Source organism: Gossypium hirsutum, chromosome D04, assembly GCF_007990345.1.
Source record: "Gossypium hirsutum isolate 1008001.06 chromosome D04, Gossypium_hirsutum_v2.1, whole genome shotgun sequence".
Classification (NCBI taxonomy): Eukaryota; Viridiplantae; Streptophyta; class Magnoliopsida; order Malvales; family Malvaceae; genus Gossypium; species Gossypium hirsutum.
The window spans coordinates 43,234,553-43,252,856 of record NC_053440.1 but is presented as its reverse complement, the minus strand read 5'-3'; the positions used below and the strand labels follow the sequence as shown (position 1 = coordinate 43,252,856).

Genomic DNA, 18,304 nt, shown 5'->3' with positions numbered 1-18,304 from the left:
TAACAAGCTATCATCAATGGCAAAACACAAAATCATCATCAAATTCAAAAATTAGGACATGGATTTTGTAGTACTCGAAGCAACGATCAGCAAAATGTAGAAATTATCAAAAACCGAACAAATTACATACCTCAATCAAGCAAAGCCAAGGCCGAATGTTCAAAGCTTTTCTTCTTTTATTTCTTTTGTATTTTCGGTCAAAAAGATGAACAATGGATGGCTTTGTAATTTGTGTTTTATTTTAATTACATTATAATATATTATTTACCATTTTAACCTTGTAAATTTAATTAGTAAACTATATAATTTCATGTCCAAAACTGGTCATCACTATTTATCATGGTATAATTGCAAACATAAATACCTCTCATTAAAAGAATAAATCGATTTAGCACTTTAACAAATAATTAACAACATTTAATTTTTACGCGATTTAGTCCTTTTATTAAATCAGACACTCAAATGATAAAATTAAATCACGAAAATTTCACAGATATTAATTCACACAATATAAACACAGATAATAATATTTAATTATTTTTCTGACTAGGATTTATGGTCCCCAAAACTACTGTTCTTATTAGGGTCGAAACCGGACTGTTACAAGAAGTGACCCCGAACATCTTCGATCTAGACCTGTCCATGGGCCAGGCCGGGCCGGGCCCAGAAAAAATTTTCGGCCCACCTCCTAGGCCCGGGCCCGACCCAGCCTGAAATATGGGCCTGAAATTTTGCCCAGGCTCGGCCCGGGAAAAATATCATAAGCCTGAGCCCGGCCCATTTTTTAATAAACATTAAAAAGTTATTTTAAAAATAAAAAAATAAAATTATTTTAAAATTATTTTAAAATTAAAAAATAAAAATAAAAATATATATTTATTATATAAGGGCCGGGCCCAGGCCAAAAAAGTGGTGCCCGAGGCCCGGCCCGTTTTTTAAACAGGCCTCGTTTTTTTACCCAATCCCATATTTCGGGCCTATATTTTTACCCGAACCCTCTCATATTTCGGGCGGGCCGTCGGGCCGGGCCGAGCCGCCCGGCCCATGGACAGGTCTACTTCGATCACCCACAAAAAGTTTTTTTAATAATTGAAGGTGATTTTAAAGCTATCAAGATGATTTTTATCGTATTCTACAATTTTATTTAAATTGTTTTAAATCTTAAGTTATCATAAAATTCCTATTTTTCTTAACTTGAATGACATTGATTTAAGTCGATAAACTTCAAACACTTAGTATATGGTTTAGATATGTCCAAACCTTAAAAAAATTATTAAATATAATTTTAAAAATGTACTCAAGCTTCTTGAATGGTTGAGATATGCTTTAAAGAATTTTTGTTAAGCTTTCAAATGATATTTCTTAAAAGAAAATATTTGTACAAGTTAAGAAAACGTTTCGAAATGTCTCCTAATTATACCGATGATCAAGACGAGTATAAGATGTTATAAATTATCACAATTATTATTGTTATGAATAAACAGCTATAAATCTAAGATTATTGGTATTTTCAAACATGAGATGATGTTTCTAATCTAGTGAAAGATACTTAAAAACTTGAAAAAACATTTTTTTTTCTTATGGAATGGTAGCTTATTAATTATTTCCTTGACCAATGAAATGCTGGCATACGTTAGAAGATCTTATTACTAATTATTCTTCACTAGTTTTTATTTTTGAACAATCTTATTATAGATTCCAATCCCACAGTTCCTCTCCAACTCATAAATAGGAGGATAATACGCTTCAGTGCACTCAAACCCATTTTCTCCTGCATTGACAACAATATTTATGTCAATCGAGTTAAAACTCAATCAACTATTTTTCACTAATTTTAAATTTATGTAACAAACACATATTCCGAAATATATATATAAATATATATAAATATAAAAGGGCGTAATAATTGTTTAGGGCTTGAAGGCATGTGTGTTGTATAGTGATTGAATATAGAATTGATGTTACCTAAAGGGTTGATATCAAGGTCTTTACCATTTCACTCAAGATTTAGTTGACAGTTTAAATTTATTTTTAAATATGTAAAATGTGGGATATACTGCTCTTCTCCCTTCCCGTATGAAATTATATCCTATTAATCAATATTTTATTTATTTCATTATAATTGTTTATTTTAAAATAAATATTTTTGGTAGATCTTTTTAGCAATTTTAAAATGTGTTTGTTTTGTTATTTTAATATTTTTCTATGTTTGTTTTATGAAAAATAATTTGGTCAATAAAAAATGACTTACTAATTAACGAAAAATAATTCATATTTTCTTAAAGTTTTGAAGAACATGAATCATTTAAATAAAACTTATAAATAACTTAATTTTTATATAAAATCTAATTTGAATAAAGTCGAATATTGTTACAATAAATTTTTATTTTGAAATTTTAATATATCTAAAAAATATAATATTAATTTTAAATATTATAATTTTCAATATTATTAAACATACATATTTATATTTAATAATATTCTAATAAAATTATTTAAAATTACAATTTTAATTTTAATAATAAATTTTAACATTAAAAATAATTTTAAATTTAAATATATACTTAATATTTTATATTAATATTTTAATAATATATACAAAAATTTATAAATATTTAGTAGGAACTATTTTTTTAGATTATAATAAATTTTTTGAACTATAAAATGCATATTATAATTTAAATTCCACTTAGCTTTATGCATCATTTCGAGCTCCAATGCACTGTTATCCATTTATATATTAACTTTTTTTTTTTTTGTATTCACATGTGTGAGTTTAAGACCAATTCTCTTCTGGTTGAAGTGAAATTCAAATAAAACATTCCTAACAATGAGGACTACGAGATTCGAACTTAGTCCAAATACTTGGGGGAAGAACTCTACTTTTACTTCTCCCAACCACTTATTGGTACTTCAAATTAAATTTTAATTAGACACTGATTATTATTAAAGGTATATGAGATATTAATTATTATAAAATATTATTTTATTATAAAATAAATTTCGGTTGTCAAATAGAAATATTTTTATAATATTTTGTAACAAATATAATTCATGTTATGTTTATTTCATTGAAAATAACTTAAAATCTTTTTACCAACTATGGAAGTTAGGTGAGATGGTAAGAGTCTCTCCTACCTTAACCAGTGGTCGAGGGTTTGATCCTCGCTCTGGGTATGGAGCAACTTAAAACTTGTGGCTAGCATTTATCCCCTTAATGAGCCTACAAAATGTGGAAGATTAGTTACAGGACTTACTCCGGTAGATGCCTTAAGAAATAAAAATAAATAAATTTACTAAAAATAAAAAATACTTTATGCAAAATCATTCAAACATTAGAAGATATTATTTTTTTTTAAAGAAGTAATATATTTTTTAGAAATAATTTTTAAGGAAAGAAACAAATATAATTAATTAATTTGGACGGGCTGTCCTATGATGGACCCATAAAGTACATTAAGCTTTGAGTCAGAGTTATTATATTCGGGTCAGCAGCCCAAAATTAGTTACCCATCGGCCCTTTTCCTAATAAAACAGAATATAAATAATCCACACTTCTCAAAACCCTAGCGCTCCTCCCTGTTCTTCATTCTACTCCATCTTCACTCCCCCTCCTCACCCAAACCCTACAAAATGGCCGCCGCCGCGCGCCCTCTTGTCTCCGTCCAAACCATAGAGTCCGACATGGCTACTGATGCCACTCCAACCGTTCCTCTCGCTGATGTGATGAAAGCCTCGATTCGACCCGACATCGTCACCTTCGTTCACGACAATATATCCAAAAACAGCCGTCAACCCTATGCCGTCTCCAAACGCGCTGGTCACCAAACTTCAGCTGAATCCTGGGGTACCGGTCGTGCCGTCTCACGTATCCCTCGTGTTCCTGGTGGGGGTACTCACCGTGCAGGCCAAGGTGCTTTCGGAAACATGTGTCGCGGTGGACGCATGTTTGCTCCTACCAAGATCTGGCGCCGCTGGCACCGGAAAATCAACGTTAACCAGAAGCGTTACGCCGTTGCTTCTGCCATCGCCGCCTCCGCTGTTCCTTCCCTCGTCATGGCACGTGGCCACCGCATTGAGGCTGTACCGGAGATGCCGCTGGTCATTTCTGACGCTGTTGAGAGCGTTGAGAAAACCTCGGGTGCAATCAAGGTTTTGAAACAGATCGGAGCATATCCTGATGTTGAAAAGGCTAAGGACAGCCAAGGAATCCGACCCGGAAAAGGAAAAATGAGGAATCGGAGGTACATTTCCCGTAAAGGTCCTTTGATTGTTTACGGAACTGAGGGAGCTAAGCTTGTTAAAGCCTTCCGTAACATTCCTGGAGTGGAGGTTGCCAACGTGGAGAGGCTTAATCTGTTGAAACTGGCACCTGGTGGTCACCTTGGAAGGTTCATTATTTGGACCAAATCGGCTTACGAGAAGCTGGATACGATTTACGGGTCATTTGATAAGCCTTCTGAGAAGAAGAAAGGGTACGTACTGCCTCGATCTAAGATGGTGAATGCTGATCTGGGTAGGATTATCAACTCTGATGAGGTGCAGTCGGTTGTGAAGCCCATTAAGAAGGAGATCAAGAGGGCACCTTTGAAGAAGAACCCACTCAAGAACTTGAATGCTATGCTGAAGTTGAACCCATATGCGAAGACTGCTAGGAGGATGTCTCTTTTAGCCGAGGCACAACGTGTTAAGGCTAAGAAGGAGAAGCTTGACAAGAAGAGGAAGCCCATTTCTAAGGTATATCAAGTTCGTTTTGGTTTTGAATGTTTCCTGAATGATGATAATTGTGTAATGGCTTTGCATGTTTGGCTTCTTAAATTATATGTTTTTGTTTATCACTGCTTCATAATTGTTACATTAATTGCTATGAATATCGTGGTTGTGCTTATGAGATTACTCTGTTTTGGTGTAGGCCTCATAGAAATAGTGTATATAGTTTATTGTACACGTTTCGTTTGTTGAGATATTACCTTTATTGAATGTTGCTTCTTTATACCATACTCAGTTTGCTTGACTAACATTGATATTACACTTATCTGGTTTAAGTTTAAACAATTTGTTAAAATGCATCAGTCAAGTTCTATATTTTATAAGTTTTTATGCATTGATGATTTTACACTTATCTGGTTTAAGTTTAAACAATTTGTTAAAGTGCATCAGTCAAGTTCTATATTTTATGAGTTTTTATGCATTGATGATTTTATCATTTGTTGATAATTAATTTGGGCATAAAATTACTTGGAATGGCTTTTGTTTTTGCTGCTCTGCCTATTCTGATCATTTGTGCTATTCAAATTATACTTGTTTCATTTATTTTTCATTTCTTTCTCAGGCTGGATTGATTATCTTATCAATCTTTATTTCTGGCATGCCATTGAATGATTGTTCATGTTCAAGAACTGCTAGTTGTATTATAGATTCTAGATGTGTTGTTATTTTGTATCGTAATTCTAAGAATCCCCTGTTGGTTTTTTTTTGAATGCTATCTTGTGGACGATTCAGGAGGAGGCAACAGCAATCAAGTCAGCAGGCAAAGCATGGTATCAGACTATGATCTCCGACAGTGATTACACAGAATTTGAGAACTTCTCTAAGTGGTTGGGTGTGTCTCAGTAATTTTAGTTTTTGATTTAGATATTTGTTGCAGACAATGTTTTCAGCTTTGTTATGGTGTTGTCCTTTTAGTTATTTTGGTGTTTTGAGTTGTGGGTGGAAGGAAAATTAGTGAAATATCATGCTTTAATACGCTTCTGTTTTGTCCTCCTCCCCTGTTTTCGCATTCTATGGCTAGTGGAATAGTTTCTATAATATGAGAACAAGAAATTAATCAGTTTACAAGTCTCTTTTGTCTTTTTGATATTGAAATGCTTGTTTTGCTTTGGTCTATCTTGTTAACTGGGATCCTGAATAAAGTTTTGATTCATTTCTTATTTTCCTTTTGCTTTGGGGATTAAAAAGTAGACCTGTTTGACCGTGCATAGGCCTCTTTTTGGTATATGTACCAGGGAAGCCCTTGTACTTAGGTCAAACTGCATTTCGGCCCTCTATTAGAAAAATGGGAAAATTAGCTTTTATACATTTTGAAATGTTCAAATTAGCCTTTTAGTTAAAATTTAAATTTTATCCTGGAACATGAAATTATTCTTTTTGATAAACTAAAGAATTGGTCACCTAACTCTGCCTTTTGTTCTTTTTTGGTCTTCAAGCTATAATAGTTTTTCAATTTAGTCTTAAATTATTTAAATTTTTTGAAATTAAATATTTTAGTTAATCAGTTCTGATTAAAGTTGTTTTGATAAAAATATCAAAGAAGTCCTTGTATTTTGGGGCTGATTGCATTTCTGCCTTTCTATTGAAAAAATGAGTGAAGTAGTTTTTATATTTCAAAAGGTGCAAATTAGCTTAAATGATGATGTGGTGTATGAATTTACATGATTAATTATTAATTTGGTGTTTAAATTATAGCTAAAATACCCTTTTGATTTTTTTTAAAGTTTTATCAACAATAATTTTAAAATATTAATCATTAAAATTATTAAATTAGTAAAAACACTGGGAGACCCGATACTGAATCAGATTCAGCAGCAACAGCAATGGCTAGACGAGCATCACGACTTATTTAGTCTTTTGCCTTCCAGGATTTCTCCTGACAAACCCCTAATTTCTCCACTTCTCCCTCTTCCTCTTCTTCTCATCTTTTGACTTGGTCACACTCTTTCTCGGCCGCTTCGGTGTCTCAACCGGTGGTTTTTGTAGACAAAAACACACGCGTCATTTGCTTCGGTGTCTCAACCGGTGGTTTTCGTAGACAAAAGCACTCGCGTCATTTGCCAAGGGATCACCAGAAAGAATGGCACTTTACACACTGAACAAGCCATAGAATATGACACTAAGGGTGGGTTTGGATGGGCGATTGGGTGCGGTGCGGTGCGTTTAGCTTACTTTTTGTCTCACGCTATAGAATCGTTACAGTATCTAATCTCACCGTCACCGTTATTTTAACACTAACCACAAGTAAATGCGTTTACTTCCGGTGAGGTTAAAAGCAGCGGTGACGGTGAGATTAGTTAATATAGTGGTGAGATTGGATACTGTAGCAGTGAGATTAAAAACAACGGTGGGGTGTGTGTTTGGATTTAAACGCAGCTGTAGCGGTGAGATGAGAATTGAAAATGACTATTAAGGACATTAGATTAAACATGATATATAATAAAAAAATATAGATTATTTAACATTTACAAAATTAGTAAATAACTAAAATTATTTCAAATAAATTTATGTCTAATAATAATTTAATTAAAAAATAATTAAAATTTGAGAAAGAAATCAAATATTTATTATTTTATTTAATATTTCAAAGCTAATTATATATTTAGCTATAATTGTTCAATTTAGTATTACTTTATTTATATAGTTAGATATTTTATTTTAGGTTTATATTTAACTACTTATAATTATTTACTTTTATATTATAAATTTTATTATGATTTCTTTGCTTTATTTTAAATTATTTTATGGGATTTATTACAAAGGACAAAAAAGGATAAAATGCTACAAACGCAGCTTTAAAATTTTAACTAGGTAAAAATAGACTAGTAGGATTTTTAGAGTGTGGTGTGATTACACCTCTTCCACTGCAAGCAGGCTTGTCATCCAAAGGCAATATTGAGTTGCGATTGCACAATTTTTCATATAAATCTCACTACACTGAGGTTGAACGCGAATCCAAAGGAAGCCTAAGACGGTAACTTTAAATTTCCTTCAAAAGTTCACCTTTTTAAAAATATTAATGGATGTTTTTGGTTTTTCTTTCCTGTATTTTTTAATGGGACTATTATTCCCTGAATAATTGATGGGTTATTGAGAAAATCACGGAAACTAAGACCTTTATAAAATTTGTTTATATATGCCAGAGAGGTTTGTTTCAGTTTTGTATACGGGAAATGATCCAATGTTACTTATTGGTCATATATTTTTAATAATTTATATTTAAAATTAAATATTTTTAAAAATATATTAGAATTGTTGTTAAACAAAATTTAAAAAGTAAAAAACCTTCAATTTTTTTCAAAAAAGGCAATTAAGTCATTGCTCTTTTTTTTTGGCACTCAATTGAGTACTTAAACTTTCAAAATGCATAAAAAAGGCCTTCAAATTTTTTCAAAAAATGCAATTAAGCCATTTTTTTTGGCACTCAATTGAGTACTTGAATTGTTAAAATGCATTAAAAAGGTCGTTTGCTTGTTAACTTATTTTTTGGTGATAAAAAACATACAACTCAAAATTAAAACATTAAACAAAAGACATTTGAGTCCTCCATCAACCATAAACAAGTTCTTCTATCCCATACTACCTTCGAGATCTTGTCTGCAAATTTATTGTCTTCTCTAGAAATATGTTGAATATTCCAACAACGAAGCAACTCCATTAGGTCGGCTGGAAATACCATACCTTGAATTTCTAAGGGTACCCGTCTGTATACTTTATCAACCCGAGCTAACTAACCTAAAGGACTAATCACGGAAAACTCTCTAATAGTGTTTTCAGTAGTTATACTCAAATTTGCAGAAACAGTATTAGCTATATATGAGTGAGTAGATCAAATGTCAATTAGAGCAAACTATGGAACATAATGAATAAAGAATGTACCTTCTATGACGTCAGCATCATCACTATCCTCGCGGCGTCTCGCCGCATAAACCAGTGCTGGCTGTTGAGCCTCAGTCTAACCCGCACCTCTACTAGGTGCTCTCTGTCCCCTCCCCAAACCATTACCCCCTTTACCAATACCACGACCCCTAGGTGGTTGCTGAACCACTCTCGGAGGCTGAACAGAACCTGGAGTTGGAGTCTGTGCCGCAGCTAGCACCTGATTTGGTCGACGGGGACAATCCATGACCCGATGCTCCATCGACCCACAACAGAGACATGCTCCTAACTTCCTCCAAAACTCGCCCGGATGACACTTCCCGCGGTCACTACAGAGCTGAATCTCGCTCACTGCAGTTCATGCCTCAATCCTCAGGTGCCTATCAAACCTCACCCATTTCTTAAGGCGCTGTCCAGAACCAGAAGGACCTGAATCCCTTTTAACTTTATTCTGATCTCTCTTGTGGTCATGCCACTCGCGCTCATTGAGCTTCACCTCTTCTACAATCTTCGCCTTATCAACAAAACTGCAAAAACCCGCTCTTTTTAAGGAGCTATCGGAACTCTCGGATTATACTGTAACCGTTCTTCAAATCTCACACATTTATCATAATCAGACACTACCAAAGCTCGCATATACCTGCTCAGTTGTAGAAACTCGGCCTCATATTCAGCCACAGATCGGTTACCACTGAGTACCTTACTCAACTGTCAGCCACCACTGATAGGCTTCATCCTAGAGCAGGAATACAATACCCCTCAATTTCTGAGTGGAAGAGTAGTTAATGTTAGTCATGATACGCTCGGTGGCTTCTAGCCAATATTCAGCAACAGTAGAGGTGACTCCAATAACGCTTCTAAACAGTTCAGCACTGTTTAACCGGAGTCTTCTAGTAACTGACCCTCGGCCTCTAGATCCAGAATAGGTCCCGGTGACCCGCTCTAATGCCCAAATCATGGCCTGGAACAGTGCGTTGTCCCCAGCCGTCAGAGTCTAGGACTCCGTCTCAACAGTAGGAGTACCAACTATCTCGCTGGTCTCTAGATTATGCATATTGCCTATAGAGGATGACTCGTTCGAGCTTCTCCTTGGCATCCACGACCCCCACGAGTTCCCCGTCCACAATTACCACGCGAACTCATAGTAACAATTTATCTACAATGTCAGAGTGCACAGATCAGTTCAGAATTTCAACAGAGTGACCTTACTAGCTTATATCAGAGTATTTAACCAGACTCCGATACCACTAAATGTAACACCTTAACCCTGTCCTAGGAGTCCAAACCAAATCCGGAGAGTTACATTAACACTACTAAAAAAACCCATATTATAAACATAAATAGAGGAAACCGTTTGATAATTAAAACAGTTACAAAGATCAACCATTAATCCAAGAACATCAAGGTCATATTACTATTATGTTGAAATTACTTATAATAATAAAGATACAATGAGTTGACCAAACTTTCGCCACACCGATCCGCTCAAAACTGTGGATTACCTGATATACAGTTAGAAGCAAAATGAGTTAAAACTCATCATAAAATCGTAATAGATTCAACTAAAAGTACCATTGCAATAGTAAACTATTGAGTTTCATATGTCAATCAGAATCAGAGAATAGATAGTGCAGATTTAATGTATCAGTATTGTAACAGAATGATTCCAGTTCATATACGAGACAAATTAGAAACAGATGCAGATATCCCTACCCCCACCACTACACAACATCTCTGACCATCCCAACATACTATTAAGGGCATTTAATACCTATCCAACCCTATATACCAGATGTGTCATTATGACACGTTCAAAGAGGTGCAGACTAGCTGCCAAATCGAGATGCAATAAGATGCCAAAGTCACATATAATCTTGGCTTTAGCCACTGAATCAAAATATATCATTTCCTCCTTTTCACTTTTCCCATCCAATGCAAATGTAAATTACAGATGCCAAAATGTACATATAGTTATGCAGATTTAATTCATAAACAGATAATACAGGTCAACGTTATCAACAGTCATGATATTTTGTATCTATTTGTATACTCACAGTTTTGTTTTAGATTTAGTAGATAGCAATACAAACAGTCTAATATAGGTTATCAGTGCACTATGGAAATTGATGTTCGCGTTAGGCAACCCTCACAACCTTAGAAATAAACTCTGAATCTGACCTACATGCTCAGATAACCCCACACGACATGGCACATGCCCGTGTGCCTACCCGGTATACTACATAACCTAACACACACCCATGTCATCAGCCCGCGTAGCCCTAAATTTACAAATAGTGAGTCACACGGCCTGGACACACCCCCGTGTCTTTGACCCGTGTGGACTTCAAAAGTAATAGTGAGTCACACGGCCTGGACACACGCCCGTGTCCCTAACCCATGTGATCCTTATCTTTTACTCGGTAAATTACACGACTTAGACACACGCCCATGTCCTTGGCCTGTGTAAACCCTACATTAACCTGACCACACACGGCCTGAGCACATGCCCGTATGACTCGTATTTGGTGAACAGTGTGTCACACATGGCCTACCACACGGCCTAGCATACGACTGTATAGCGTCGACAACCATGTTTTCCAGCTTTCGAAATTCACAAAAACTCAAGCTTTCGGTACACACCTGTTATAGTTTTAGAGTAGGAACAATGTAGAAGAATTTTGAAGCCTAAAATGACCATACAATAATCAATTATACAATTATTCTTAAATTATCGTTAAGATTGTCATATTACCAATTATGTCGAAAAGTTTGGACACAACCCCAACTTAATTTCGCACACTCACCTTGCACGTAAAAAAGGAAAAATGGACTAGCGTGATGGAGGAGTGTCTCCCATAAGATCATTTCTTAAAAAGGTAACCAATTGAGTACTTAAACAGAGAATTCGAGTAAAACAAGCAAAAATCCTGTTTCGACAAAATAAACAATAACAAGAAGAAAACTCACAGAGACGGAATGAAATAACGACAGAACTTACACAACAACCGTACAATCGACACAATGAACAACGAAGAACTCCTGATTAACCAAGTGTCAATTATGGAAACAAGTAAAAAGAAAAATAAGAAGAAAAAGAAAAAGAAAAAGAAAAAGAAAAAGAAAAAGAAAAGAGAATGGAAAGAAATAAAAAAGAAACGATGGAAACTAGTTCAAAAAGAAATCAAGTTAACCACCAAACAGACTTCCAGGGGTTAGCAAAATTATTCCCCTATCGCACACTCCGGGACTCGAGCACAGGATCAAATGGAATACAGGTGAACCAGCAGGCTCATTCTTGACATAGGTTTGCATTGAATTAAACTTAATTTTGGAATCCCATGATTGGGGTTGCTTAGAATAAAATAGCAAAATTCTAAAGATATGACTTAAACTCCTGACCTTGCCCACATAAACAAAGCAAAGAACCACATATACAGAGATTTAGTTATGAAAAATCCAACACTCAAGCATTTAAATTTTGGGGCGTTATAGGTTTTCTTGCACAACGTAAAATAAAAATTTTAAAAACTAACCCGATTTGTGATATTTATAGCAATAAACCTTAGACCGAAATCATACATGTGTTTTCGAATAAACGGATTCTTGTCATTCCTAGCTTTTAACCAAACGATCTTCTCTGTTATTCTCGTACCATGAATTACCTCGAGTATGGGCTCGATCAAATTGAATAAATTTATTTTCTTTTGGGATGAAAACAAAAATTCTCTTATCAAATAGAAACTGGTAGAATCGTTATTTCAGAAAATATATTTAATTCTTAGAGAATAAAAGTCTCTATATTCTTTGGAAGAATAATGGTATCTTAAAGTTGTGTAAATGGCCCTACCGATGTCATCTATTTATAGGGAAAGAATGTAAAACCCTTATTGAATTAGAAAAATTTATTTTAAATAAAAAAACACTGCCTACTTATAGTAGGATTAGGATGGGTGGTACACCCCTAGTATTCCTACTAGGGTTGTCGTCCCTTCATAATCCATAAGGGAATTTTATGCCTCTCTAACATCGGTCCAATTACGAGTACTTCTCGGGCTTTTCGACCAAGTACTTTTTAATTTGATCCAACTCGATTCTATTTTATATTTCCCAAAATAAAATTCAATATTTATATTTAATTAAATAATTTTTTCATCTCAATTTTACCCCTGATAAAATCTCCAAGAAAATATATTTAATATTTCACCATTCAACTTGTTCACTATGATTGTATGAGTTATTTTCATTTTCGAGCTTTAAAATAGCTCAAAAACTTAAACTCAATCTTCTGATTATTTTTGAGAATTCATTTTCCATTTCTAAATGAATTCATTTCTCATTTTCATTTCCATTTTGAGAAAATCAAATTCATTTCCAAATGATTCCATTTTCTCTATTTTCATTTTCATTTGGAGAAAATCATAATCATTCCCTAAATATTTTTCATTTCTCTATTTCTATTCGTTCTGTTCAGTTTGATTCAACACACAATTCATTTCGAGTTTCAACGAGCTAGAAGAGGGACCGATTTGACATATGCAATTGAGGCTCAAATGATTTATAATTAAGTTCCAACTTTTCGCCTATTAATTATAAACTCATTTAGTCACAAAGTCATTCTACTATATATCGTGACTGAGCTCTCCCTAACGGCATATCATTGTGAAAGCAACTCAATTAGTGCTCGTCTAATAACCTTGTCATAAGTTTGTTACCCTAATAGGATATCCTTAATCTCTTTGGGTTAATACCCGTTCTCCCAATATGATCATATTTTATATCTTGGTAATCATTACATTTTCCTTCATGAAAAGTCAACTATCAAATGGTGAACAAGTCATCCATCACAAAGACGAACGACCCGTGGCCACGTTTACTTTTCATCAACCATATAATTCCAATAAAAAGATATTATTTACCCACGTTTCAGGCTATGAATTCCACTATTGTGAATGTCGCTACATACTGCAAAAGTTGTACACCCAACACATTAGCATTCAGTTCCTTATCTATTCAAACTTAGACTTTTACTTACATCAAAGTGTACGAGTCACGTATATATAGTCCGTCATCCACTCAGGATTTAGGTATGTCACACTATGAACGTAGAAAGTGAATAAATCTATAAATAGATTTAGGGTCTATTTCTCTTGGGTCCTGTTCGATGTACTGTCAGTCTGGTCAGTCACATATATGTCTCTAACTTCTGGGAGTCATCCGCTCTGATGCCCAAGATAAAACATCTCCATAATTGGACTTGATAGGCAACATATTAGTTTTTCAATCAGTTTACTTGTTTTTTATTGGACTAAGAATATGTTTAGGTTCGTCTATTAATACAAACTGTCTTTCCGTATTACAATTCAACCACGTAATACCGCTTAGTATTAGTTTAAACGTTAGACAACCAATGAGCAACATTTGCTACCACTTTGCTTTGCGTGCAAAAACTATACGAGGACAATCATGCAAAGTATATTAATGTAATCCATGAATTTTTATTATTATTCAATTTGTTCGAAAAAATTACAAGTTTCGAAATGAATATACTATACCAAGGCACCATATTCAATAGGTGTTACATGTGAGATGTGTTCAGTTAATCAAATAGAATAGCTGGTTCAAAGTTTAGTCTACCATGCAATTTCAATTAATTTTAACATGTTTTTACTAAGTGAAGGTTCATTCGTAAGACACTTTCATTTGTGCAAATTGATTTTCAAGATTATCAAAATCTAAAATATTTTAAAAATAGGGGAGATTGATGGAACATTTTCAAATATTTATAGTGTTCCAGTTACTATAAATGAAAGAGTGTAATTAATCAAAATTTATATCTTTTGGTTATTGATCAAAAGTTATATCACTTGATTTTTGACAAAGAAGTATAACTATTCAAGCAATATTACTTGAATAGTTATGTTTATTTAAGAGATATTAGTTGAATAATTATATTTCTTTTAAATATGCGATTATTCAGAAAAGATACCTATTGGAAGTTATGTTTCTATAAAGAGATATGATAATTCCAATAAATAAGAATATTCATTTGAGAAATATAACAAAAAAAATTATCAAAAGTTCTTTCTATCCTTCCTCCATATTCTACTATTCTTAGATTATTCTATAAACCCACTGCAAAAATTCTCTATAGAACGATTTTTTTTATACTTTGCTCAATGCTAAGTGGACTATTTTTGTTAGTGTAATAGTAATCGGGCTTCATTATATCATTGAGGTTCATTTACTTAAAACTCATTTGTACACCGAGTATACATGAGGGTGAATAGAATCTTAAAGTTAGTGGCTTGATACACATATTGGAGTCTTATCTTGTTGCTTTGTTTTTATAATCGAGTTTTTGTATATGTTCTATTCGTGTATTTTAGATTTCCTCACCAAAATTCTATATTAACAATATAGGGGTTGCTGTAGTGGGAGGTTTGATTCGTGATGCTAATGGTGATTTTATCACTGGTTTCCATCGTAAGTTGGGTATTTGTTTGGTTTAGAATTTGAAATTTGGGCAGTGTATGATGGATTGCGGTTGGCATGGCAGAAGGGGTGGAGAAAATTGAAGGTGGAGAGTGATACTAAGACTGTAACAGATTTAGGCTGACGTTGCTCAAGAGTAATAAACATTTATGTGAGCTTGCCCGGATGGTCTTGTTCATTTCTATTAGCAGAAGATCTAGATTTGGAAGTGGTAATGATTAACATTTATAGATTATAGATGAACCCTCTAAAGACTTATTGCCTATCCTATTACGCAATCAGGCACGTTCTTGATATTTTTGAGACCTTAGGTCAAACAATAAATTAGGCCCCTTTTAAAAAAATTATAAAATGTAATATAATATAATAAAAATATATACTAGTAGTTTCATTAAAATAATGCATATTATGACATTAAGTGCATAAGATATTTTCTAACAAAATTAAAAAAAAAACATATTTCATTCAATCTACTCTTATGTAATCAACTACAAAAATACAAAAATTTATAAAAAGTGGGTTCTACGAGCATTCTGAGATGCAAAATCATTAATGATAACATCAACATCAATGTTCTCCAAAAAATCCTTCTCGATTGATAAAATTGCCAAACCGTTCAATCGTTCTTGTGACATTGACAACCTCAAGTAGGTTTTGATTAAGTTTAGCTTTGAAAAACTTCTTTTAGCTGATGCTACAGTCACAGGGATGGTTAAAAAATTTCTATAAGCAATTGAAACATTCGGATAGCAATCTGTAGATTTGACAAACTCAAGAATTTCAGTGGCTAGCATTAATTCATTCGGTAAAGTAAATTGCAACACTTTCAATTTAGAGAAAAAATCATTTAAATCAACATCTGATGAATCAACATGAGAAAAGGTAGAGTAAAAAGTAACACAACATTCTCTCAATTTCTTTTCATCAAATGACTTTAACTTGTTTGAATTAAGCAAAAACTGAAAAATACTTTCAAATGTTTTTAGTTGCTAAAATCTGCTCTTTAAGGAAGTAATTGTCATGTCTACAATAACTAAAAAATAATCAACTCTAAATAATTCATCAACTGACTGAATTTCTTCATCCTCTTGATTATTTTCATCAAATTATTTTTTTCTAATAACATGATGCTTTGTTGGAAGGGTAGGCTCTACATTCATATCAAGTGCAATACTTTTAGCAATATTCATACTAGAAGTAAAGCCTTCATCTCTATACTTTTCAAAATATGACAATACACCTTCCAATTACTTTATGATGGTGTCAATGCACATAGACTTAGATTGCAATTTCTTACTCACCATATTTATAGTAAATAAAATTTCATACCAAATTACCATACCAAGCAAAAACTCAAAACTCTCAAGTGCATTGACCAAACTCTCCGTTTCACTCTTTGACTTTGCATCATCACAAGATTCATATAATTATGGCAAAGCCAATCTTTTTTGGGGAGTTTGAAATCTAATAGCTTTAACACTTTTAATTCGACTCTTCCAACGAGTATTAGATAAAAATTTCACTGTTAATTCAAGAAAATTATCAAGAAAAATTTTCCATCTTTTTGTAGAACTTGAAAATAGTGAATATATGCGTTGAACAATTCCAAAAAGTGAAATAGCTCTAATGCAAGAATGTGTCATATCACTAAGAGTAAGATTCAGACTATGACAAGCACAAGGCATATATAATGCTTTCGAGTTTATTTCAAGAAATCGCTTTTGAACACTTTGGTGCTTTCCTTTCATATTGAAACCATTATCATAACCTTGACCCCTTACATCATCAACATTAAGATCAAGAGACTTTAAAACATCTTGTAATTCATTAAAAAAATCCCAATCCAGATGTATCATCCACCTTTAAAAACTCTAAAAAGTACTCCTTAATTTTTATTTTATTAGTTGACATATTCACACATCGTACTATTAGAGTCATTTGTTCTAGATGACCAATATCAGGGGTACAATCAAGAATTATAGAAAAATATTTTGCCTCTTTTATCTTAATTATAGAACTTATAACACTATGAGCCAAAAGAGAAATCATTTCATTTTGAATTTTATGCCCAAGATAATGATAATGAATTTCACGGTTTCGAATGTGTCTAACATGATCTTGCATTATCACATCGAATTTCACAATCATTTCAATCAATCCTAGGAAATTACCATTGCTATCTTGATAGAGTTTTCCATTAGATCTTCAAAAAGCCAAATTATGAGTAGCAAGACATTTCACAGCTGAAAATATTCTAAGTTAAACTTGTCTCCATCGCTCTTTCTCTTTCATAAGATGTTCTTGCAAGCTTTTATCAGTTGCTTTATTTTTATCCAACCTTATTCTCATTTCATTCCAAGTATTCATATTAGTTATATGCTCAGCACTGTTTTAATGTTGTTTAAGTCTCTCACTAATATGCCTCCAATCACTTAAACCCTTATTTGCTAACAAACATTTGTTACTAATAGATTTGAATAACTTACAACAAAAACAAAATACTTTGCCAACATGTTTAGAATAAACCAACCATTTTCTATAACTAATCTCACCATTGTTCAACTTCCTAGAAAAATAAGCATATGAAAAATGTCTATTATTATTATCGAGAGGAAAATCAAGATTCATTTCTCTTATAGGCCCCTTTTCAACTAAAATGTCCCTTGTTTTTTTTTATCAAGATTAGCCCAATTTCTAGGATCATAAATATCCAAATAAGGACTTGTTTGTTCTTCATCAATGCCAATATCAGGAGGAATTGTTTGTTTCTCATTAAGACCAAGATTTTCAAAATTGGATACATTTGGAACATCATTAGGCTCATTTGGATCATTAATCTCATCATTCTCATTGACATCATTATTCAAACATTCATTTAATTGATTTAAATTTTCATTAAAAACTACTTTTTTAAAAATAAATTTATCAATAGCACATTGCTGTGATTTTTTTAACTCTTCAGCATGTTTTCTCTTTTTCCTTTTTTCACTTCTAGATAAATGCTTTTTAGGAAACATTATATATAAAAGATAAATCAGACACTTAAGTAACACAATAAAATAAAACAATAGCACCTGATAGAAGATTTTCAAGTTGAATATTTGCTTTCACATTTGCTAATTCCAAAAGTCAAATCGAGTCACTGGAATTCTGTAAATATAGT

The 18,304-nt window shown here is 33.0% G+C and overlaps 1 protein-coding gene across 1 annotated transcript; it reads left to right on the top strand.

Annotated features, from left to right (window-relative positions):
- Positions 1–3,485: 3,485 nt before the first annotated feature.
- Positions 3,486–5,830, top strand: LOC107898498 (60S ribosomal protein L4). Its single transcript, XM_016823963.2, has 2 exons — positions 3,486–4,737; positions 5,503–5,830. Exons 1-2 carry the CDS (start codon positions 3,634–3,636, stop codon positions 5,614–5,616), a joined length of 1,218 nt encoding a protein of 405 aa, XP_016679452.1. The 5' UTR covers positions 3,486–3,633; the 3' UTR covers positions 5,617–5,830.
- The last annotated feature ends 12,474 nt before the right edge of the window (positions 5,831–18,304 follow it).